Source organism: Grammomys surdaster, unplaced genomic scaffold (assembly GCF_004785775.1).
Source record: "Grammomys surdaster isolate TR1022 unplaced genomic scaffold, NIH_TR_1.0 270, whole genome shotgun sequence".
NCBI classification, from domain to species: domain Eukaryota; kingdom Metazoa; phylum Chordata; class Mammalia; order Rodentia; family Muridae; genus Grammomys; species Grammomys surdaster.
Window position 1 is genome coordinate 359,783 of NW_021604711.1, and position 26,119 is coordinate 385,901.

At 42.1% G+C, this 26,119-nt stretch overlaps 1 protein-coding gene across 2 annotated transcripts in view; it reads right to left on the bottom strand.

The window, feature by feature from the left end:
* Specc1 (sperm antigen with calponin homology and coiled-coil domains 1) overlaps positions 1-26,119 on the bottom strand; it is a 227,336-nt gene that overhangs the window by 5,853 nt on the left and 195,364 nt on the right. For both annotated transcript variants that reach the window (XM_028776493.1, XM_028776494.1), the window contains 2 exons: positions 11,725-11,841; positions 5,100-5,159 (listed from right to left, as the gene is read on the bottom strand). In XM_028776493.1, the coding sequence (XP_028632326.1) occupies positions 5,100-5,159; positions 11,725-11,841 (177 nt within the window). The remainder of the gene's footprint in view (positions 1-5,099; positions 5,160-11,724; positions 11,842-26,119) is intronic.

The window sequence follows — 26,119 nt, forward strand, 5'->3', positions numbered from 1 at the left end:
CCTGGGCTTAATGCTAAGGCAGGCCTTAATCGGGGGGCTTTTTGCAAATGGCACTGGTTAATCCATCACTCAAGGGAAGAAGCGATTTCTGTGATATTCCTGCACCTGTGTGTTAGACAGTTGTACAGGCAGAGAGTAAGAACCCTTTGCAACTGGTATGTCAACTCTGAAGCAAAGATATGCTTTTCTCACATGGTTTAGTGTAAATAACCTAGCGATGAATTATCATGGCTTACATACCTAACTAGTGGGCTTCAGCAGACAGAACAAATAAAATGGAACACAAAAATCTCCCAGCCAGAATGAAAATGAATTTGACTTTGAAAATACTGGTTAAGAATTTTAGTACCTCAGTACTGATGAACTTAATCAAGAACGTAAGAAATATGCCACAGGGGCTGGAGAGATGGATCAGTGGTCAAGAGCACTGGCTGCTCTTCCAGAGGACCTGGGTTATGTTCCCAGCACCCACATGGTACCTTATAACTACCTGTAACTCCAGTTTCAAGGTATCTGATGCCCTCTTCTGGCCTCCACAGGCACCAGGCGTGTATGTGGTATACACACACACATGCAGGCAAAATACTCATATACATAAAATAAAAATAAATAAATCTAAAATAAAAACACATCAGAAATGTGTCATATTTTATTCATCTGCTCACACATACTTGCTACTAACAGTCTATGGCCTGGCACTGTTCCCAGGATCTTCATTAATAAAAAAAAAACAAAAAACAAAACAAAACCTGTGCATCCAGGTTCACAGAGGCATTTTCTTAGAAGAGCCAAACTACGGCAGTACCCTAGTGTCCAGTAATGGACAAAGGGATGAGTGGCATGTGGCAAAACTGTGTAATTTACCTTAAAAGGGAAGGACCTTCTAACAGATGAGCTTTGAGGACCTTATACTGTGTCACAAAAGCCAAACAGATATGGTGGGGCAAATGCACTTACATGGAGTGTCTGAAATAGGTGATTTCTTAGAGTCTAAGAACAGGACAGTGGCCGCTGGGCTGAGGGTGGGGATGAGGAATTAATGTTTAACAGACTCAGAGTTTCGATTTTGCAAGATAAGAATTCTACAGGGGGAGGGTGGCAAGGATTGCACCACAATGTGAAGGTGCTTCAGACCACTTAAAGTAATTAAGATGGTAAGACTTATAAAAAGCAACTGACTTCACTTACCGGACTCACGGATGTTTAGAAAGAAAAAGGGTAAGGCTCTCAGAGTTCTTGCTCTGAGGTGTTTAGTCTTGTGCAGTAACCTGCACATGCCCTGAGGGAGCAGCATGTCCTGGACTAAATGACTAAGGCCACAGTGAATCTTCACTAAGTCACAGTCAGTTAGTCCTGGAGGACATGGCACGGTAGCTCTGTAGTAATGACAATGGTGCCAAGAACATCTGCCTGTTCTTTCTGTAGGACTGTGATATGCACTTAAGGTGTCTATTTCATGGTGGCTGAGCACGAACCTATTCTAAAGCTTGGCCCACACTACAGAGCTTCACTCCGAAGGGATCTTGCTTATCTGTTTTACCTAAGACTTATTTATTATTATTTTTAATTATGCATACTTATGTGTTTGAGTGTGGATTTCTGGACAATGGTGCAGTGACTCCAGAGGCCAAAATGGGTGTCAGATTCCCTGGAACTGAAGTTATGGACAGTTGTAAGCTGCCCAACATAGGTGGTGGGAACAGAACTCTCAACTGCTGAGCCCTCTCTTCAGCTGGGTTAATATTTCTTAAATAGTGTTCTTCTTTGAGGAAGGTTTAGAGAAAATACTAATATCTAATATTTGAAGAATATTGTTATTTCTACAACACTGCCCATTCTGGGTCAAATTTACATGGACTGTCATCGCCCAGGGGACTGCTTGCTCCACGACTCTTTTGCTTTTCATTTCCTGACTCCTCCCACCCCTGGGGAGCTGTGCACTTGTAACTCACTGTTATTCCAGCCTTGGTTTTCCTGATCATTCCCCAGTCCGCACCCCTTGCTTGTATGTGGATTAAAACCACAACAACGTGTGCTAAGCATGGTGGGTGGTACATGCCTCTAAACACAGCACTTGAGGTAGAGACAGGAAGATCAGAAGTCAAGGTCATTCTACATAGTGATACCAAAGCCAGCCTGACTACACACACACACACACACACACACACACTTATGCACATGTACACACAATACATTGGGTTACACTTTGCTGGGTTTTGTTTTTTGTTTTTTAGTATTTCCGAGACAAAGTTTCTCTGTGTAGCCCTGGCTGTCTAAGAACTTGTTTTGGAGACGAGACTGGCCTAGAACTCAGAGATTCACTTGCCTCTGCTTCCTGGGATTAAAGGTATGCACCACAACCACCTAACACATTTGTCACTTCTAAACCACACCCAATCAGAAGTAACAATAGTGATTAAAACCTTTGTCCAAGTTCTATTGAAAGATTATATAAGAAGTTTCAATTTAGTTTCAAGAATAGAAAGCTGAAAGCTGAAGTTATAGTTTCTTTTTTTTTAAAGATTTATTTATTTATTTATTTATTTATTTATTTATTTATTATATGTAAGTACACTGTAGCTGTCTTCAGACACCCATATGAGGGCATCAGATCTCATTGTAGATGGTTGTGAGCCACCATGTGGTTGCTGGGATTTGAACTCATGACCTCTAGAAGAGCAGTCAGTGCTCCTAACCACTGAGCCATCTCTCCAGCCCTAAGTTATAGTTTCTTAAATGGTACAAAATTTACTTTGATTTCAACTTTATGGTTTTCATTAGTACAAATTTCTTATTGATATAAAAGTGAGATTAATATTGTTACTCCCATAGGCATTGTGCCTATATAACATATACAAGGCTTAGACTCAGTCCTTCTTTAACTCTTTTAACTGATTCAAGATGGTCAGCCTGTGAGTTAAGGGCCTATAGCAAATTCATGGCTCTGAGTTTATTGTTAGGGTGCTTTCTATATTTTATTTAGAAATAGCTGAGAGGAGTTAACAGGCAACAGTCCAGATTGCCTTACATGGATAGTTGGTTTTCAAAATGTCAGAAGTCCACAGAATTGACATTACAAACATTTCTGTATTAATGTTCATTTTGATTAGAGACCTGTCTGCTCCTGACAGCTTCCTGTCTTGGATTCTAAGAAGAAATTGAGCATCTTTGGAGTTACTTCAGTTGTGGTGAGACAGCCACTAGGCAAGAATGGCCTCTTTTCATCTACAGACAAATTACTGTCCTGAAAAGAACACACTTGCGGAATAGTCGACTGATTATATCTGCCGAGACAGAGTAATCAGCCCTTAATAATTCTGCATCACTAGGTCTGTCAGATGATCCTGGGCCAGAAGGCTGAAGATCGGATGCTCCAACGTTTTGTAGTATAGGGACTGTCCAGGTGTTCAGCAGTCTCTATAAATTGGCTTTTAAATTGGCTAAGTTTTAGAAGCTATGCTTTGTGCTTCCCATAATTTCAGTTAATTCAGTCATTCTGGATTTCTGACGGGATTGAAGACTTATAGTCTCATAGCCAATTCCGGCTATTTACTTTTTGAGAGAAAAGATTTGAGAGAATGGCTTTCAGCTAACATTCATTCTAAAGCCAAGAAAAAAGCCAGGTTCAGAACTAAGTCTTTTAGTTAGGAGAGATGACAGAGGTTCTGGTTAGTCAACAAAATGATGGACTGGGTATTAGGTCTGTCTTGTACCTTACTGATACAAATTGATATAGTTATGCTCTAATTGTATTTTGAAAAGTTTTACTTTAACAGGAAGGGAGATATGTAAGAGGCTAAGGTGGAAGAGTAAGGAGAGGAGGAGAATGAGAGGAGGAGCTAAGAGATGAGAAAGAGAGAGAGAGAGAGAGAGAGAGAGAGAGAGAGACAGAGAGAGACAGAGACAGAGAGAAAGGGAGAGAGAGGAACATGGAGGTGGATGTTCTGTTCGAGTGTCTCTGCCAATCAAAGATAGTTGGTATATCTAGGTTGGGTATTGGGTTACACTTCTGATTGTATGGGCATCTTGTTATTGAGCATTACCAAACTTATAAAACCTTTGATTAACTTTAAAAAAAAAAAAAGGATGAGGAGGGAGGGTGATGGAATACATGTGACAGGAAATCAGATGAGGAAACTAACTGGAGGAAGAAAGGGAAGGGGCAGAGTGAAACAAATCAGAACTCTAATGACACATGTATGAGGATGCTGTAATAAAACCCAGTACTTTGTATGTTAACTTAAAATACTAATAAAGAAAAAAAAAAGCAAGAGGGAGGAGTGGGGATAGGATAGGGGGTTCCTGGGGGAGGGATGGGGAAAGGGGATGGCATCTGAAATGTAAATAAATAAAATATCCAATAAAAAAAGAAGTAACAACAACAAAATAACAACAACAACAACAAAAAGAATAGAAAGCCGATTAGCAGTTGCTTAAATCAGATTTTTGTTGTTGTTGTACATAGAAGCCCAGCCCACTCCACAATGTATATAATTTTTTTTTTTGAGACAGGGTTTCATGTGGTCTAGGCTGGCTTCCAACTCCCTGAGTTTGTTGGCTTCCCCATTCTAGAAAGTAAACTCCCATTAGCTAATAACTTTACTACTGCCTTTCCATCCTTTATTGTCCATTGGACTTTTGGGTAGCCTCCTTCTGCTCACTTCCCAGCCACCAGCTTCTCTCTTGCTGTGTCTAACCAGTTTGGCAACCCATCTGTTCTTTTCATTCCAAATATTCACTTCTAATAGCTTTGTAACCTTCCTGGGGGCACCCACAGGGTAGCTCACAGTCATCTGTAATTCTAGTTTTAGGTGATAAAGTATCTTTTTTTGACCTACAAGGTCACTAGACACACATGGGGTGCACACAAACACATGTAGGCAAAACACTCACAAACATAAAGTAATAATAATACAAAGATATAAACAAAAACCCTGAGTCTAACTTGTTTTCAGGCCGACTGGATAACTTTATACAGGAATCATGAGTAACAGAACTGCAAATGGATCTGAGTATCCTTTACCTGTTTAGTGGGCAGCAGGAGGTTCTTTCTCATGAAGTAGAAAAAATATCAAAAGAAGACACAATAGCACACTTACCAGGCTGGGCTTGATGCCAACACTTTCTGCTGCTTCAAATGCCAGCAAGAGATTCCTTTTCTGTGTTAAGGAAGACAAAGAGAATGGCTGAGGGAAGGACAGCAGGTGACATGACACAGAGCACTCACTGCACAAAAACAAGTAGCACCATGCCAACCATGCAGACCTGCTCTGCCCCAGGAAGGAAAGACTAACACGTTACAACTGCCACTGGGAAAATGACATTGACTGACATGTGACCAAAGACAAACTTCATTGCTTTGTGGCTTTTTGAGATTCACTACATTCTGTTGTATCCTGTTTTTTCACAGGGCTGTGTAACAAATGATAATCAAACTGGGTGTGGCATTGATGCACTTCTGGCTGAGGCAGGAGGATTATGAGTTAGAGGCCAGGGCTACATAGTGAGACCTGGTCTTAATAAAACTATCAAAGTCATACCTGAAGGTAGTTAAATACAACCAAATGAAAAACTGTTCCCTCCCCCAATCCAAGTCCTGGAGAGAAGCTCTTTCTAGTTTCTCTTTATCTCCTGTAGTGATGTCTTGCTGATTGTAATCTTACATCATTATTTATTTTGAAAATTTTACTGGTGGTGGCGAACGCCTTTAATCCCAGCACTTGGGAGGCAGAGGCAGGCAGATTTCTGAGTTTGAGGCCAGCCTGGTCTACAGAGTGAGTTCCAGGACAGCCAGGGCTACAAAGAGAAACCCTGTCTCGAAAAACCAGAAAAAAAAAAAAAGAAAAAAGAAAAGAAAATTGTACTTATACGTGCGTGTGTGCACTCATGCCATGGCTGGCCTATGGTGGTTGAGATTTGGTCCCAGTCCTTCTTCTACGGTTTGTTTTTCCCCTATAGTTTCTGTTGGCTCCAGACTTCTCTTACTGGAGAGCTGTCCCTCCCCATCTGGTTTCTTATTCATTATGGTGCTTGTGTGAAGTTCCTAACACACCCTCGGCAGCCTGCTGCTCCTGTGCTCACACAGAGAGTCTGCCTCACGTTTGGATTAGGTGTCCTTGGATTACCGCTCACTTCCTACTTTTCAAACTCTGAAGCTTAGTTACTACTATTATTCAGGGAAATATCTGTACCCCAAGGACCCCCCAGAACCTCTTATCAGCTGGACTGTAGCCCTGTCTCACTGGAGTACACTCTTGAGGAAGGTTATAGAGGAGAAACATGTTCCAGATGTATTCATACAGAAAATTCCTTTTCTGCGTGCGCCACCACTGCCCGGCTAAGATTCTATTTCTAATGAAAACAAAACACTTCACCCACACCTTCTACCTACTGTAATGTACCCTGGGACCTTCCATTTCAGGGCAACCTGTTCCTATCATCATGCTTGGTTAATAGTGGTTGGAGAATTCTAGGCTGAAAATGGCTTCACCTTAGAACTGGAACAGCACTGTTCCCTGGAGTCACCGAACCTTCATTTGGAGCTTTGTTCTCAGACTCTTCATGGCTATTCTCTGACATGTCTCCCTACAGACAACCTCATTTATGTGTTGTGCCATCCCACCTCAATAATTCATAGGAAAGCCATTTAGTTTTAGAAATTTAACTAGATATTTTAAGTAGAATTGAGAAGTATGTTCACACTTTGTCCTATGCATAATTTTGCAATTTGATATATTTAGGTTTAATTTTCTTCCCCCAGTACTAGGGATTGAACCCAGGCCTTGTGTATGCTAGACAAGCACTTTGCCAGTCACATTTAAAGTTTATATATAAGCTAGGCATGCATTTGTGCCCACAGTTTTTTAAGCAGCTAAGGTAAGAAGACCACTGGAATCCAGGAGTTCAAGGTTGATTATACATAATCTTCTATTTTTCCATTTTCCCATGGTCTTCACTGTGCCCTGTTTAAACATTAGGCCCTAGGCCAAAAGGTGTCTTGACACTGAAGTCAGCTTGCTGTTGTATAAACTTCATCAGAAGAAAAGCAGACTTGTCTATGCATGCTTTTTTCTAGCCTGTGGGAAGCTGCTGATCATGGTGATACTGCCCAGTCCCCAGCCTTCTTCCTTGACACCTAGGGAGACTGATGGGCAATAACTGGAAAACGTATCCTTGTTTCAGAGACACTGCTCTGCTTTGCTGAGCAGACCCAGTAATGCGTCCTCCCAGCCTATACTAGGGGAGCAATCCCTGTTTTGGTTCTAATGGAGTCTTTGGTCTTACTCTATTCTTCTGGTTAGGCCAGCTATTAGGTTACATTGCTGATGAAGCTGAGCTACAAACAATTCTTATGGCTCATGATACTGTAATGCCAAACTACTTCCTAAAAAGGCAGCTCCAATAATCATGTTCTCCCCCTGCCAAATATGTCAAGCTAAACATGGTATTTTATTATTTTAATTTGTATTATTGGTTACTAATAAGGTCTAAAGGGAAAGCATTTCTAAACCAAACATGTTAGTTAGAATTCTGCTAAGATTCTAGTATAATTCAGATAAAAATGGAACATGACAGGGGAGTTTTTTGTTGTTGGTGGTGGTCATAAAAATGATTTCTGCTTATTTTGATGGTAACAGGACACCAGTGGCCAGGGGTCATTATCCTGATACCCTCTCACTGCATACTGCTGCAGACGCTGAGGACAGAGAGGAGAAGAGTGTGTGCCCAGTGAGGGAGTGGGAGGAGAGCCAATGTCCTCAGGCCATGAGCTTTGCTTCAGCCGAAGCTCTGCCACATAGGTGGAGACAGAGTGAGAGGCCATTCTTCAGTGCCTGCCCAGTGTATGGGGTGGTGTGAGCCTGGGACCTTCCATTTCAGGGCAACCTGTTCCTATCTGATGCAGAACTTGGTCCCCAGCTTGACTGGTAGGACCATACCAGTGCAGTGTCTTTCTGTAAATAAGTAGGAGAAAGGATCTGACCCACACTCATATTAAATTTCAGATACCAATATAATCACTCTCTACTCTACAACCTGACTCTGGGCCTCATGGAAGAGCTTGCACAAGCTGACATCTAAAGATTCTATTTCTTTTTTTTTTCTTTCTTTTTTTGTTTTCCAAGACAGGGTTTCTCTGTGTAGCCCTGGCTGTCCTGGAACTCACTCTGTAGACCAGGCTGGGCTTGAACTCAGAAATCCACCTGCCTCTGCCACCCAAGTGGGATTAAAGGCGTGCGCCACCACTGCCCGGCTAAGATTCTATTTCTAATGAAAACAAAACACTTCACCCACACCTTCTACCTACTGTAATGTACCCTGCCATTGCATTTAATACCAGACAAGGTATCCTTGGTTATTTAAGGCACAGTGTCATTTAGCCCAGCCTGGCCTTGACCTTACTGTGTAGCTAACAATGATCCTGAACTCCTGATCTTCCAGTCCCCACCTCCCAAGTGCTGGGTTTATAGGCATGCACCACTGTGCCCAGTTCTTATTTTTAATTCTGAACTAATTCATTTTCTTTGGTGCTGGGGATGAAGTCTAGGTCCTTACTCATGAAGGCACGCTGGACTCTACCACTGAGCCCAGAGCCTTTATCATACTATTTTTATATTTCAATTTTAATGGATTCTTACAAACAGTTTATTTCTCTTAGTGCTCTTTTCGATGGTAGTGTATTTCACAAACTACAACCAACCAACCAACCAACAACCCACTCATACTGAGTAAACAAGACTACAGGGCAGAGTCTGGACCATGTTCACTCATCCAGGAGAGTCTGTGGTAGTCACACTCCCTTTGAAGCCCAATATCAAACATGTCCTTTCTGCCCAGGGGTACTATTGCCTCAGGGGAATTACCCTCATCAAAAGTTCTATGCACGTTCAGTTGATATTGTATTGATGGACTTCTGTTGATGTGTGATTTTTAACAACCCTCCTCTGTAATGGATGGATCTGGCCTTTTTCAGTGTACCCCCATCCCTGTTCATCATATCCTGAGCTGTAGCCATTGCTTGTCCCCTGAGGATACAGCTAGGGTGGAGACAGATATTTCTTTAGGGAGCAGTGGGCTAGGAGTGACTGACAGAGTCCTAGGTGCTGGAACACTCAAGCTCAGCTGGAGTTGACAGGGAGCTGTGAAGCCAAACAGATCTGTGCATGACACTCCTGGTATGTGGTGCTAACTCCTTATCACCTTATAGTGGTCCTTCACCATTGGCACTCTTTGATGACATCAGCAAAGATCCAGAAAAAGAAGCTCAGGCAGATGTGTGGGAACCAGGGGCCCCTGTCCTGTAACAGTGACAGGAAAAAGAATGCTGATGCCAGCCTGCCCTGATGCATATCTCCAGATCTGCAAGAGGCCCCTGAACAGCTGGCAAGGTGCCTGATGCTAGAATTTCAGGGATTCAGGGTGAGACAAGGGGTTTTGGTCACCAGGAAGCAATGCTCATGATACTAAGTGGGAGAGCAAACACCCACAGGCCCGTTATCTTCTGACAGATCTGAGTTGATTCAAGGATAAAGAAGCCAGGCCTGTTGACTATAGATGTCACTTTCAGGAAGACTCAGGTTTTAGGTTGTGTGGGTATGTAGGTGCTTAACTTGATAAGTTAAGCTTAACTTGCTATCATTTTTGGAAGGACTACTGATTATCTACATAATTCTTTTTGTAACATCACACCAGAGGGGAGTGGAGAGTCAGTAGGGTTGGGGAGGGAATGCCACCTAGGTCATAGTCAGATGTCCTGCTGTGCCTTGGCCTCTGTGATGGCTGACCTCCCCTTCTAGTTCCCTCTGCTGGGTCATTCTCCCCTCTGTGTTCTATTGTGCTGTGGGCAGGGCTTGAGTGTGTCCCAGAAGGTTCGAGTGCTGAAAGCTTGACCGGCAGCATATGAAGTAATGGAAACTTTAGGATATGGATAAAGCAGGTGACTGGGAATCGTACTCTCTGAAGAGATCAATGTAGTTCTTGTGAGACACTAATTACTTCCTGTGAGAGCAAATTATTATAAGAAGAGCACACTTGGCCTCTGAATCTCTCTGGCTTCTTGGCTCACCCTGTGTCTCTATCCTGCACAGTCTCACTGCTGTAGTTTTTCCTACCATGAGGCTCTCATGAGAGGCCAAACAGATGTGACTGCTCAATTTTAGATTTTCAGCATTCCGAGCTCTAAATCGACTTCTTTTCTCTATAACACATAGAGCCTCAGTTACTTGCTATCGTTATGAGAGTTGCTTAGGACAGTTCCCTTAGGGTGATCTTCAGTTGTACAGCTTGATACACCATCTGCATCTACCCTTCCAAGATCATCGGAGAGTGCACACACAGAATGCTGCTTCATCTTGGGAAGTCCCACCACATGGCACAGATCTTCACTGATTCCCCCCACATCCACTCTTATAGCTCTCATTTCCAATCTGAACTCCAGATTTGCTGCTTGCCTCCTAACACATCTCAGACATAACATGATGCACTGCACATCTTTCCTGCTAAACATCACATGGCCATACTGTTTCACAGTTTACACAGCACCCCACATGGAAACGCTTTGAAAACAATTACATGCCGGGCGGTGGTGGCGCACGCCTTTAATCCCAGCACTTGGGAGGCAGAGGCAGGTGGATTTCTGAGTTCGAGAGTTCGAGGCTAGCCTGGTCTACAGAGTGAGTTCCAGGACAGCCAGGGCTACACAGAGAAACCCTGTCTCAAACAAACAAACAAACAAACAAACAAAAACAAACAAACAAACAAACAAAAAAGAAAACAATTACATTTTCCATGCTAGAAATGTAACCCAGGGTCTGCTACATGCTAGATCACTGCTTTGCCGTTAGCTACACTGCCAGTCCTGTAAGATATTCTGTGATGGATGTGTGTGTGCAAATATTATTTCCTTCTTTATTTAAAATTTTATTAAATTTATTTATTTATTTATTCATTCATTCATGCATTCATTCATTCATTCATTTATTGACTGTGTGCACACTCATGTATGGAGATCAGAGGACAACTTGTGGGAGTTGCTTCTCTCTTTCCACCATGTGGGTCTTGGTCATTAAATGGAGGTTGTCAAGTTTGGGAGTAATGCCTTTACCCACTGAGCCATCTTGTTAGCCCTTTAGGAAGGTGTTTACAGAGTGAGATTAGGCAAGGCATAGTGTCACATGACTTTGACCCAAGACACAGGAGGCAGAGGTAGGTATATCTCTGTGAGCTAGAGACCATCCTGATCCATGTAATTAGGTGATATTAACATTTACATTGATGGGCTTTTCATAAAGCTGATGACTCTCTAAATGTGGGTGAACCTAATCCAATCAGCTTAACAGGAAAAAATGGAGTTCCTTTAGGAGACAATAAGGGAATCCTGTTATCCCTCCTTCTTCCACCCCAACACTGGAAAAGACTTTGCAAAGTGAAGGTAACAGATGACCCAGGGTTTTCTCTAGAAAGCGGATGATAGGATCCTCTCAGCAACTACAGTAGACTGGAAATCACTCTTTTTCTTGCTAACAAACTGTATGCAATGAGAAGGGCAGCTAAGACATATTTGCTGAGGATAGGATCCCACACTGCAGTCACATCCTGCCCCCCATCGTGTCCTTCCTGATGTCCACCCCAGCTCTCTTAAGCCTCCCCTCCCCACCCAGTAATGCATTGCCACAGAAGTTCTGTTGGCTCTCCTAGAGAAGTGTGGTAGCACAGAGAATGACTTACTTTCTCCTGACTGTTCAACTCCTGGTATGGGATGTGGGCAGGCAGGTAGGTGTGCAGCAGCGCACAGAGGGCCAGTCCATCACTCCAGCTGCTGCTGAAATTGGTGATATCAATGTTCTGTGGAGAGAGTAAATCCAGTGTTAACCCACACTGTACCATCAACGACATGAGTCAGACAATATGCTGTAGGTGTCTATCTTTGGGTTTGGGTGACACACAGAATGAATTACATTTCCTTGGGGTGTGTTTAGCTTTGGTAACAGGAACGGCCTGTTGTGGTCCACATCCATTCACAGGTATTTGTGGGGAAGATGAGACTGTAGGGAAAACTCTTGCTTATCTCCTAGGGAGCCTTTAAGGTCTGATATAAATCTTATTTCAAATTACTCCCCAGATAAGCTTTATATTCAGCGTTTCCCAGACTTATTGGTCAAAGGAGAACAATTGTCACAATCACCATCAACACCATCATCACTACTACCACCATCATAACCACCCCCATTACCATCACCACCACCACCACTGTGACTATCTCCATCATCATCACCACCACCATCATCATTACCATCACCATCACCACGGTGACCACCACCACTGTGACCTCCATCACCATCATCACCACCACCATCATAACTATATATAACCCAACAACAAGCAGACCAGACAAAACAAGAGCATGGAGCCCAAGCTACGATTGTTCCTGCTCTATATTACCTTCCTTAACTAGAGTAGCTCCCCAGGGGTGAGCGAAGCCTCAATTGTCTCCCTGCTATCACAGCGAACAACCAAGGATCACTCCTTCAGTGGGGAATGAAGCTCCTCTTGCAGGACAGGCCATTGGTTGGGGTTGCTGCTTGGCACACAGTGATAAGCAGCAAGGCTATCTTCCCAAAGATTCAATTTTTACAAGCTGCCCGGGGCTGAGGAGCTGGTACAGTGGGTAAGGGCACTTGCAGTCAGACCTGACTAGTTAAGTTCAATCCCAGGAAGCACACAGTGGAGAAACAGAAGCGATTCCTGACAGTTCTCCTCTGACCTCCACATACATAAATATAGTAACAGTAATGGAGACAAGGGTTTGAAGTCTGAGCCTAAGCCAATGGCCTCAAGGGTTAAGGGCTGAGACATCAAGAGCACAGGTTCAAATGATAAAACTCAAGAGGGGTGTGTCTTGACTCTCTGCCTGAAGAAAAATCTCTTGGATAAACTTGTTTCCTTCTGCTCTATTATGTCCTAACTGCCTTCAATTATTTGCTGCTCATTTACTGTGGACAGAATTGCCTCTATGGGTATGAAAATAACTCCGCTGTAATAAGGTATTTCTCCTGAGCATCAAATTCAAAGGAAAAATCTCAACCCACCTGCAATCTAATCTGCGTGGCCATTTAGAATAAAAGGGTCAAAGCCATTCAGACACTACATCATCTCTTGTCAAAAACTGTAGCTTCATAGTTCAGATGTTGTTTTGTTTTATTGTTATTTTTATCAGTTTTGTTATTTTTTTAAAAAGAGATTCTTAGGATAGAGATCTTATACCCCTGAAGATTTATCTAGAGAGAGAGAGAGAGAGAGAGAGAGAGAGAGAGAGAGAGAGAGAGGCAACAGTGGTATAGTTAAAATCTTGGCCAGCTATAGGTTCACACAGACCCCAAAGCATTCATTATATATAGGCTATAGCCAATGCCCTTGGTTACATTCCAGAACTTGACATTAAACCCTACTGCTGAAGATACCACATATTTGAGTCACAGAACTTGGAGAAATCAAGCTGGCACTCAACTGGTAGTGGCAAGGCATGCTTTCAGAAGAGAAAACCAAACATCATTCTCATCCAGATGTGAACCCGACAAGCTACAATAAATGGCTGGCTGGACAAGATACACTTAGTGGTTCAATAGTGGCAAGATGTTATGGAAGTAACCACCCACCTTCTGATTAGCTCTACAGCCCACTCCATAAGATGGAAGCCATACCTAGCCCTGTTTTAGGAACCAAGAACCTGAGGCTGGATAAGTCACAGACCTTAAGGAACCCAATATTATTATTCTGCTAAATGGACACACTATTAAAACAACGCCTAATGGCATATTACTATATCTACGGATCAGAGCATTTATCAATCCTCATCAGAGAAGCTCCCCATTGCAGGAAATGGCAACTAACACAGAGACCGCAGCTGGTCAATGTGCAGAGAATAAGAAACTGTGGAGTGCTTAGTGCTATACATATCATACCCTACCTTTAAGCTCAGGGATCCTCATGGAAGAAGGGGGTGGAAAGATTGTAAGAGTCAACGGTGGTTGATAACATTAAGAAAACAGTGTTTCCCTGACAACAGGCAGTTGCACATACAAACTCAGCAATTGTGAGAGTATGTATAAGATCTTCTCAAGCTCCAGCCAAAAAATGTCTAGAATGGGGCAGTGGTAGGATGTAGTCAGGAAATCCCACCACTAGCTAAAGAGCTACCAGGACTGGCAGCTGTGGTGAGAGGGAAAGTCAGTTTTCTTTAATGATGTGATTAGTGGTATGCTGACTGAACCCAGGCAGGCCCCATCTCCAAGAGTAGCTGGGTAACACAAATTGGGTTCCATGGGGAGGTGGAGGGGAGGAGGAAGAAGAAGCAGAGGGAGAAAAAGGAGAGGAGAGGAAGAGAGGGGAGAGGGAGAGAATGGGGAGAAGGAAGGGAAGGGGGAGGGGGAGAGGAACAGGGACAAAGGGATCTGCTGGGTTTTTTTGTTTTGTTTTTTAATCAATTTGACACATACCTACAGTTATCTGGAAGGAGGGAGCACCACTGAGACAATGCCTCCATAAGCCTGCCTGTAGACAAGTCTGTGGAGCATTTTTTTTTTTTTGATTAATGATTGATGTCGGAGGGACCAGCTCAATGTAGGTAGTGCCATCCCTGAGCAGGTGGTCCTGGATTATATAAGAAAGCAGGCTAAGCAAACCATGGGGCTGCGAACCATTAAGTAGTGTTCCACTGGGGCTTCTGCTTCAGCTCCTTTGATGACGGGCTGTGATGTGGAAGCATAGCCAATAAACCCTTTCCTCCCCAAGCTGCTTTTGGCCATGGTCGTCATCATAGCAATAAAAGCCTAACTAGGAAAAACAAGCTCAAAGTTGTGTGGGAGGGCGGAAAGGGTGGTTATGGGGTAAGTGTGAGACGGTGGTAAAATGTTCAAAATGAATTGCATGAAATTATATGAGACTCAAAGATTTAATCAAAAATATTGTTAGCTCCCCTAAACAAAATATATGTGCTGCAGGAAAGTAAGCCCAAGAACATCTGGAACAGAAACTGTTGGGTTTTGTTTCTTTTTAAAATTTGATTTATTTTATATGTATTAGTGTTTTACCTGCATGTGTGTATGTGTACCATGTGCAGCCTGCTGCCTTTGGAGGCCAGGGAGGGCATATGATCCCTGGAACTAGAGTTATGGATGGTTGTAGGCCACCATGTGGGTCCTGGGAATCCAACGCAAGTCCTTTACAAGATCAACAAGTGTTCTAAACTATTGAGCCATCTCTCCAGCCCACAAAATTAGTGTTTCTAATCCTTATGTGGCTGTACTCATGTGGGCCTTCCCATGCTTGGGACAGAGTCTGAAGACAGAAAGTTGGCCTGGTTTCTTTGAGGACCTTGAGTAGGCAGAAGGGGACGCCCCTTTCCCTCCACTCTAGAGCCTTGTCTGGCACTTGTCTCTACCCCCTTATGGGAAATCTGCCTTCTTATCATGATGGGAAATCTGCCTTCTGTTTCCTTGGACTTGAGGCTACTATGTAGCCTCAGGAGTTGGGATGTCTGATCTTGAAAAAAAAAATCCCAGAGGTTAATATTGTACTGTAATACTGTCTGGCCCCAACACAGAGAGAGGGGAAAATTAGCCGAAAGATAAAATCTTAAATATCATCCTACAGCTGGAGCTACTTTGTAAAAATCACGGAAGTGATCTAAGTTATATAAGGGTCAGTATGGCAGCTCGTAAAATTCCTTCCCTGGAGGAGATATAAACAATGTCTACCACTCTGCCAAAGACCTCACTGACAAACTAATACGGTACAATTCCACCAACATGCCAATGTTTATTGAGGAACCAAAGAGTTTTTATTAGCTTTTGTGAGGGGTTGTGGGCAGGAGTCTGGGTGGCTTTAAAGCAGCCACACTGAGAGGTCTGCACTCAGTGGGCATGAAAACTCTTCTATGGCCGCCTAGAAGGAGTTCCTCTCCCTAAGTCCTTTCTAGTCTATATATACTTCTTATCCTTCTCTGATGCCACGTGCAATTAAGGTAGAATTGCATACACCTTGTTGGGAAGAGTGGCAAGAGACTAATTCTCCCTACCCCTCCTTCTATACAGGACACTTGGCAGTCACCAAGTCCAGCTGTGAGGCACAGCTGAACTCATGGAGATGGTGGCAGTACGGCTCAGTGGATAAGCCTGTGCAACAGTGGCTCTCTACCAGGACCAGAGACACTAAAGAAAATAACAAAAGGAGAAAAGCAAGCCTCACAGGGCACACTAGGACAACGCTTCCTGTTATCCGTTCACTCTTGTATTTCTTACCCTTACTCAGAACTCCTCTAAGTAGAATGCTTGGACATTCTGGAACTAGACTCCATGTTCAACCATAGACTCTCACAGGAAACAAACAGTGATGATCCTTCTCTGGGGATCCCAGAAAGAGCACCAGGCAACTAGTACCCACGGGGCATGTCTCCCTGTCTCCTACATTGATCCTATCTTGTCTTATGGAGACTTCCAAACCTCCATTCTGTCCTTTTTACAGCAGCTCTTGACTTCCTAGATGAATACAACTTTTTCCTATTGCTCTGTTTTTTCCATTAAAATTCTTTCTAAAATTTCCTAACACAAACACCTGGTAGCCTAGGAACTCTCAATAATACAGGAACCTTAGGCAGCATGGACTCAGAGAGTCCTGAAGAACCCTCTCCAGACACAACCACCTTGCAGGACTAGAGGTACTCAAGGCAGACTGAGAAATGACCAAAAGGCAGACAGACTGACAGACGCCTGTCAAAAAGAACCAATGATCTTTTTTTTCTTTTTAATTTTAATTTTTTTTTTTTTGAGACAGGGTCTCTCTATGTAGCTCTGGCTATCCTGGAGCTCATTATAGACCAGGCAGGCTTCAAACTCTCAGAGATCCACCTGCCTCTGCCTCCTATTGTGACAGAGGAGTGCATCATTATGCCTGGCCTTGTTACTCATTTTTTTTTTAATGTCTTGATATACCTACCTTAAAAGTGTGTGTTAACTGGGCAGTGGTGGCGCACACCTTTAATCCCAGCATTTGGGAGGCAGAGGCAGGCGGATTTCTGAGTTCGAGGCCAGCCTGGTCTACAGAGTGAGTTCCAGGACAGCCTGGGCTACACAGAGAAACCCTGTCTTGAAGACAAACAAACAAAAAAGTGTATGTAAATGTGACTGTTTGGGGCTCGGGGGACATAATAAAAGGCAAGTATATACTCACAAAGTAAGGCATTCATTTTTCTTCTTAAACCAATTAAAATAATATCTTTGATTCTATTAAATGTTTTATAAAGTCTTAAAATACTATTTGTTTATAGAAAGCAACTTTTATTGGAGTCATAAGATAAAAGTTTCATTAGGTTATAAAATCTGATATTGGATACAGGGATTTTTAATAATAGTTTTCTTTCTCTAAACCTCTTTAAAATATTACTTGTTTATTTCATTTGTGTAATAGTCATAAGTAATGAAAAATAATAGGATATAAAGATGTTTCATGTTAGTTGGGATGCCCTAGATAAAGCGCACTGTAGTACTAGACTAATTGTAACAGATTTCTTTTTCAGAAATATTCTTAAGATTTACATGTTAAAAATAAGTTTTTACTAAAGCCACAGTACATGTAAAAATGCTAATCATGTTTTTCAAATATTTGTTAAATTTCCTTCCATGATGGGGATGATAGGAGATATAATATCAACAAACAGCTTTCAAAATTGGATGAATTTATATATAATACAGTGGCTGTGTTATTAAATATAAAGATGATAATAGCATCTTACATTTCTAAGATGAGCTGTAAGTTATAGTTCTAACATTGAGTTTAAAATTCATTGCTTTGGGGCTAGAGAGATGTCTGCTTTTGGAGAGGACCAGGTTTGGGCCTTAGTGCCCACATAACTATCAGTGGATTTGTGGCTGGAGGTCCAGGAGGTGTGGCGCCCCCTACTGGCCTCCAAGGATACCAGGCATGCATGTGGTACACATATATACTGGCAAAACACATACACATGTAAAATTGAAATAAATCTAACAAAAAGATTACTTATTCTAAACAAACAATAACAAAAACTACTCACTGCCTTTCTACATGGCACTCTTCACCTTCAAAAACAGGTTTTTCAAGATTTTTATCTTGTGCAATTTCAATTAAAGGTTTAAACCAATATATATAATTTAAAAATCAAGCTAATGGTGTCTACCTGACCAGCTTTAAGCCTTATCAATAATCCAGCTAAGCTCTATGTCTTTAAAGTTATTGGTTTTCTAATTTATATACAAATTATGTTTTTAAAAGAACAGATTTCAGGTATGGAGGCAGAAGCAAGTGGATCTCTGTGAACTTGAGGACAGCTTGGTCTACGTAGAGTTTCAGGTCAGCCAGAGCCACATAATGAGGGCCTGTCTCAAAAAAAAAAAAAGTTCAGATTTTGGATGAGAATTGCTTATACCTTTAAAAAATAGGATCTAACCAATAGTTTAACCTAAAACTGCCAATATATATAAAAATCCTTAATATTTTTAAAGACTCTTTATATATGACCATGTTTCAACATATGTACTTATAAGTCTTTATGTTTACATAGTACCAAGCTGGATTTTAAGTAAACAGTTATATGAATTAAAACAACCAACTTAGCTTCCATTCCTTTAAGTGCATAATGCAACCAAGTTAGAGAAGCACTCTTAATCATGGTTGACCCAGCTCTGATCTGCAAGTGGTACAAAGACATCCCTTCTTATTAGGAGAACTGATTGGCTCACTACATGATGGCTCTGGTTCAGGGAATCAGGCTTAGATGTACAGACAACTTCCTGCATCTGGCTCTACTACTCCTGGAGGCTGAGGATGGGGATAATGACTTAGACCTGTATGTTCAGCTTTCTTCAAGTAATGTATTTTAAAAAGGAGTTTATGTTTTATCAAAATACTTGCTCACAGTTTCTACTAAGTGTGCTGGGCTTCTCATTAACAGTCTTCCATCAGGCTTATTAAACATTTGTCCTGTCAGCTTTTATCTAAGGGCTACAGCTAAATTTTGAAGAATGATTTATTCCTCAGGACTGGTGCAATGGGCCTTTTGGGTATTTATCCACCATACTCGGAGTGCCATGTTAATGTGGACAGAGACCAATATTTTGGCCCTTGCCCTATAAGGTCACCTTGGTCCCAGGCACATTCTTCAAAGGATCTTGCATTTCTGGGAGTCACTTGTCCTCTCCATCAGAGAGGCCATAGAGACCCAGACAGCAGACTCTCACCAGTGCATGTTCTGCCAAGAGGAATGTCAATTCCCTGTGCTTTCAAAGGAAGGCCCATGGCCAGCAAGACCCTGAGTCATCCCAGAAGACGGCAAACTGCTTAAACTAAAGATGAAAGGACCCAGAGGCTCCTCCCAACTCTCAAGTGACCCCCCCCATCAGATTCTCAACTGTCCTTAACAGTTAAATAACAGTAAGTTTTTGGATACCTACATTGTCTTGAAACACCCAGCAGGAGAATACAGGGAAAAATGATTGGCATAATAAAAAACAAAAAGGTAAACTAAACTTTAAAACAGGAGAAGCAATAATTCAGAGTTTACATGGGCTTTCCCATTAAAACCTGTATATGTATTAGACAGATAAGACAACTGCAGCCACCCAGTTACAGTACAGACAGACTGTATTGATGTAAATCTGCTTAGGTACATTTATGGCTTCATACTTTGATTTTCTATTCTCGTTGGATGCTCTTGGCTATCAATGGTTACATCCTCACACTATGCTCCTTTGAGTCTATTCACATTCATCTTTGTTTGTCCGTTTGTTTTCAAGACAGGGTCTCACTATGTAGCTCTGGCTGTCCTCAAACTCACAGAGGTCCACCTGTCTCTGCCTCCCAAGTGCTGAGATTAAAGGCATGTACTACTACAGCTGGCATATTCATTCTTAAAATAATTCTTTTTCATCTCACCACATCCTAATATATGACCATCAATATTTTAAAAAATTAATCTAAGAGCAAGCTACAAAGGATGTCTTCCTAGGATAAACATTGCATGGTTCTGCTGGTCCTTGTCCCATGAGATCATGGGTTGGTATAATCAACCTGTTCCAGGCCAGCCTGGTCTACAGAGTGAACTCCAGGACAGCCAGGGCTACACACAGAGAGACACTGTCTCAAAAAACCAAAACCAAAACAAAACATTGTTTTTATTCTATTATTTTATGTATATGAGCGTTTTAACTGCATGGATTTATGTGTACTGAATACATGTCAGGTGCCCTTGAAGGCTAGAAGAGGGTTTTGAATTCCCTAAGGCAGGAGTTACAAATAGTTACAAGCTGTTATTTGGGTGTTGGGAATTAAACCCAGGTCCTCTGCAAGAGAAACAAGTATTCTTATGTAGCCCTGGTTGTCCTAGAACTCACTCTGTAGATTTGCTTCTGCCTCTGGAGTACTGGGACTAAAGGTGTGTGCCACCACTGCCCTGTCTGCTTAAAGCTTTTAAAACTTGCTGTATCTATTTTCCAAAGCACAAGATTTTATACACACAGATGCCTGAAACCATATCTCCATACCCATGTCTCATTTGCCTATGACATGAAGGAAGGGAAGCCAGGCTTTCTTTTCAGGAGACATTTTGCTTATTGTTTATGACCCTGACATTGGAGTAAATGGGGGCTTCACACTGGGAAACAGTCCTTCCACAGGTAGCACCAATGAGGGCTGCTTTTAAAAAATTAATGGTGGGATGGGCAAGGTAGTGGCACATTGAGCCTCTGAGGTACCTGCTACTGAACACATTCTCTTTACCCCTCAGAACCGCCATGTATAGTAAGTAGTTTCATGCCCATTTTATACACACAAGAGCTTCGGCACAAAGAAATACTGCTAGTGCCAGAGCCAAATTAGAATTCCACATTCGAGTCTGAAATTCATGTGTTATTTGCTATGGACACCACCCTGCAATTTTGGCAGTGGGCCAGGGCATGGGGCAGGACGGCTTCTGCAGAGGGTCTGCCTGTGACAACACTGGAAGCAGACCCAGCAGTTTGTGCTACTCAAGTATAGGAGGAAGGTGAACAAAAGATGGAGATGGGAGAGAGTCAATTCTTTTACCCTGTGAGTTAGAGAACCAAGAACCATGGACAACCCCAAACAGGTTGGTGGAATATGTTGGTCTAGTCCTGGTGAAGCTGACCTGGCTGAGGAACATATGAGTCCAAAGAGACCAGAGTAATCCTTTGTCTCGCCATTCTTTCTTCCCAAATTTGTACCTACATGTTAATAAACTTGATATATCTTTCTCATCCCCAAAATGTTATAATATTTATTCACGTGTATTTTATGCTATATGTAGTTCTGTGATGTAAGAAATAGATTGTGATGGTCCACTTTCAATATGAGGTGTGTTTAAGACATCAGTCACAGATAAACAGGAGGCCCAGGCCCCTCTCTCTCCTTGATGGTGACTGGCTACAACTGAGCCCACGATCAGAGAAAGAGGCTGCCTCAAGCCCCAAATTAGACAAGGGGCTGTGTTCTAAAACAGTGGGACTTTTGGAAGGGACAAGTACTGGACTATGAGAGAAGAAGACAGGAATTTCTTCAAATCTTGGGACTTTAGAAACTAGTGTTACACCAAATCAGTACAGCAGCCATTTTTCCCCTTTCTCTTTGCTGGTGCCCCTTTGTGAAGATTTGTATATTAAAAACTTTATTTCCATTGGTCTCTTCAGTTTATTATTATTTTATTTCCAACATTGAACAAAAGTCCTTGGTTTAAATAAAACACTTACACTACTAGGCCCTGGCAGGCAAGAGTAAGTCAAAATCAGACAGTCACTCAGGGGCATCCCAGGAAAATAAGGTAGTCCCCTCTGCTTTCAGATCTATAGAAAGGTACCCTGAAGTGTCAGACATCAGTCTCTGGGCTGTGTTGTTCACACGGTTCTCTCTCCCTGTTTCTACCTGACACATCCATCAGTCTGCCAGTAGGGCTCTTGCTCTATTTTGTAGAGTGGAGGTTGCTCTAAACAAAAATTAGTTAATTAGTTAACATTTGTTGTAATTATGTCTTTTGAAAGACAACAATACAAATTTCTTTATTGGCATAATCTTCAAAAGCATTCGAAGAGGACAAATGCAGCCCAAAGTCATTCAAATACTAGGTTAATGAATCCCAATTAAGAACAGCTCTTGATCTATGACTATGAATGAGTAATACATTAGGACTAGAAGCTCATGAACATTTTTACCCCCTCAGGAAAAAAAGTCAAACAAAATCACCTATTACCTTAGGAGAACAGAGGTGCATATGGTTCCAAATAGACTGGACAGCAGACCCTCATTAGAGGATGAGGCATATTTTACTTTATGAACTGACTGATTAGCTGACTGACTGCTCTGGGGATTGAACTCAGATTTGGGGTGGTTCAGTGATGAATGACTTGCCCCTCATGCACGAGTTCCCAGGTTCTGGCTTCAGTGTTATGTATACCCCCTTTCCAAAAGTAATAAAAAATATAATAATAAAAAAGAAAAAACAAACCTTAGACATTTTAATGAAGTCACACATCAGTATCAAGTAAGTACACATGGAAACTACATAAGGAGATTAAGTGTCCCTATCTTTTATAACAAGGGCTTGTTTTAGAGATTCCAAATCTAGTCAGGAAGTCAAATCCAACATCTGAGAAATGTTTCTCTTACATGTAAACTGTTCCTATGTTTAAGATTTCTTATTGCAGAAATGGAGAGCGGAGATGGAGGCAAAGTAGCTATGGTGTGTATTATTATTTATACCCACTGCGGGATCATCAAACTGTCAAATAAAACCTCATCATTTTTATTACCAAGAGAACCTCAGTCCTTCCCTGAATGCTATCTGGAATAGTCCTAGCTTTTAGGAGTTTAAGAGAACTAAGCAAGTGGGGTTTTTTGGTTATTGTATTATTTTGTGTTTTTTTTTCTTCAATTCTGGATATCGAACCCAGGACCTATACATGGTAGGTAAGTGCTCTACAACCAAGTTATACCCCAAGTCCTGAAATAGGCTCTAATTATATTTGAATACTAAGAGTGCAATCATACTAGCTAAACTGCTGAAGAGGAGTATACTATGACACTTAATAACAAGATGACCATTAGCCAGTGAAGACCCATATACATTTCAAGATTTACTTTCTATGATTATTTCAAAAGTGGCTTGACTACCAATCACTGAGGCAGGCGTCTGTGAATGAAACAGCCCCTGGTATGGTGTGGTATAGTTCTTTCATGTTCATGATTTTTACTTTATGTGAATGAGGATAAATCAGCGCAGGTGAACTGATGAATGCTTTGTCAGATGTTTTCCTTTTATGTTATGTTGGAAGAGCCACAGGGCTTGCATTACTGTCCCCTGTGGACCCATCTACAGACTGTGAGCTTTAGATCTCAGAGAGGCCTAGGAGGCAGAGGACAGGAATAGGCTGTCCTCACTGAGAAGGAAGGAAAAGGAGTGAAATATCTGGGTGCCTTGGTTACTTTTCTATTGCTGTGATAAACATGGCCAAGGCAAGTTATAAAAGAAAGCACTGGATTGGGCTTATGGTTTCAGGGGGCTAGAGTCCATGATGGTGGAGCAAAGGAACAGCTGAGAGCTCACCTCTTGATCTACAACCTAGCACTGGAAATAACTCTTTTGAAAGTCCATCCCCAGTGACACACCTCCAACAGGCCACACCTCCTAGTCCTTCTCAAACAGTTCCACTAACTGGGAACTAAACATTCAAACAAGAGCCTATGGGGGCCATTCTCATTCAAACTACCCCAGTGGGCTTCCTGAGGTTAGCCTTGTTTTTATTTTTTGAGTTAGGAGATATGTAGTCCTGTCTAGTATGAAACTTCCTATGATTACCAGGCTAGCCCATAACTCATAGAGGTCTACCTGTTCCTGACTCTCAAGCTTTTGTGTGTTTGTGTGTGTGTGTGTGTGTGTGTGTGTATGTGTGTATGTTGCTTTGCTTTGTTTTTGAGACAGAGTTTCTCTGTGTAGCGTTGGCTATCCTGGAACTTGCTCTGTAGACCAGGCTGGCCTCAAACTAACAGAGATGCACTTGCCTCTGCCTCTGCCTCCTGAGTGGTGGAATTAAAGGTATGTACCACCATCACCTGGCTTCCAAGTGTTTTTTATGAAAGGAAATCCCAGATGTAAGAGCTACCATTCCAAAGTAGACTATTTTTCTTGGGATTCTTTACAAAAAAGAGTTGTAAGATACAGAATTGTTCTCAGTGAAACAAAAATGTTAGAAAAATGAACACATGGACCATACACAAGAGGCTAAGACCCTAACTTTGCTGAATAGTGAAAGCTGTCCCTGGAGCATCTGAGTGTGGCCACAGTTCCACAGGGTGAATGCAGGCAACATCTTAACACAGTGGGACAGAAAGCAAAGCAAAACCCTATCATCTAGACTGTGTGTTTCAAGAACATTGTCTTACTGGCTTTGTGTTGCCTGGAAACGGTAACATCTGGTGGAAACTTTAGCCACAGGGGAAAGAAGCTACAGAACTTGATTGAAATACCCCCTGAGCTCAATCCCACTGAGGACTCAGCTGGGTCTGGCAATAACCTTTTCTCCCACCACTCCATCTTCTCGGAGGAGCCCAAAGCTTCTCCTGGTGATTCCTTTGTAGGGACTGTGTGTGCCATTAAGTGCTGAAGCTGAAAAACAGATCAAAAGAGCAGAGCAGAGCAGAGCAGAGCTTCTGGGAAAGAGGCAGGAGGCAAATTAGAACATACTGTACACTCATTCCTCAGGAGCCAGCTGTCTAAGGCACAGTGATCTAAATGTCTTTACTCCTGGGATGTCCCAGGCAGATAGGAGTTTACTGTCACAACCTTGATATTGGACTGAGTTATTTTATTTTGGGGTTTGTAAAAGTGGCAATTTACAGATGTAGAGGATAAAATTTGTTCATACCTGTTGGGTGGAAGTGGCACACACCTTTAATCCTAGCACTCAGGATGAAGAGTCAGGCAGACTTCTGTGAGTTCAAGGCCAGCCTGATCTACATAGCAAACTCCAGGACAGCCAGGGCTCTGCTACACAGAGAAATCCTAACTCAAAAAAAAAAAAAAAAAAAGTTGTCCATTCCTCCCTAAGACTGAGAATGTATAATAACAGTTGAGGGAGGACCAAACTTAGTTTGAAGGTGTATGAAGATGGTGAAAGCATAGCCGGGTTCCGGTGAAGCAGAAAGAAATATGGCCTACAATTGTCTACCCTGCATTTGTGTCAGCAAGCCAGTCCTTGCCTCTGAGAAATGCATGTACTTACTCAACTCGAGCTTCTCTGCTTCAATCTCAGGTTATATGGAGAAGCTAGAGTGAGCCTGCCCTGCACATCTGGGGCATAGCCCCTCACCATGGACCACAGGCATCTGTAAGCAGGCTTTGGAGTCTCCTCTCTGCACAGCTCTCTCCTTCTGGCTGGTCTCTCCCACACAATGAGCTGCCCAGCTGCCCCCTCTGACTGTTTCTTTGCTGCCACTGTTGTGTTTGGCTCCCATGGCACCTCCCGAAGCTACAGTGTGGAAACTGGCCAGGCAGACAGGACTGTCTTTTTCTCTTGTTGCTTAGCAGCAAGCTGTCAGTGGATAAATTAAAAACATTTTTTTCAACATATTAGAAGAAAACCATTAGCTTCATAATCTCAGGGAAGTAAACCATTAAAATTGGTCAGGCAGCCATGGCATATGCCTTTAATCCCAGCACTCAGGAGGCAGAGTCAGGCAGATTTCTGTAAGTTCAAGGCCAGTCTCGTCTACTGAGTAACTTCCAGGCCACGAAGAGCTACACAGAGAAACCCTGTCTTGAAAAAAACAAATAAACAAGAAAAGCACAAAACTGAAAGGTATAAAAGGCCTGAGAAGTCTGACTATATAACTTTCTGTATGACAAAAATTAAAAACAATATATGCAGTAAATGAGTAACAACTAGAATATATCCTTAAAAGTGATAGGTTGAGTAAAAACTGGCAGAATGACCCAGTGACACACCAGAGAGACACTGCTGCCTAACACACAGGAAGAGATGTTCAGTCTGACGAGGGATGAAGACGCTTCTCAGGCATGGTTACAGTA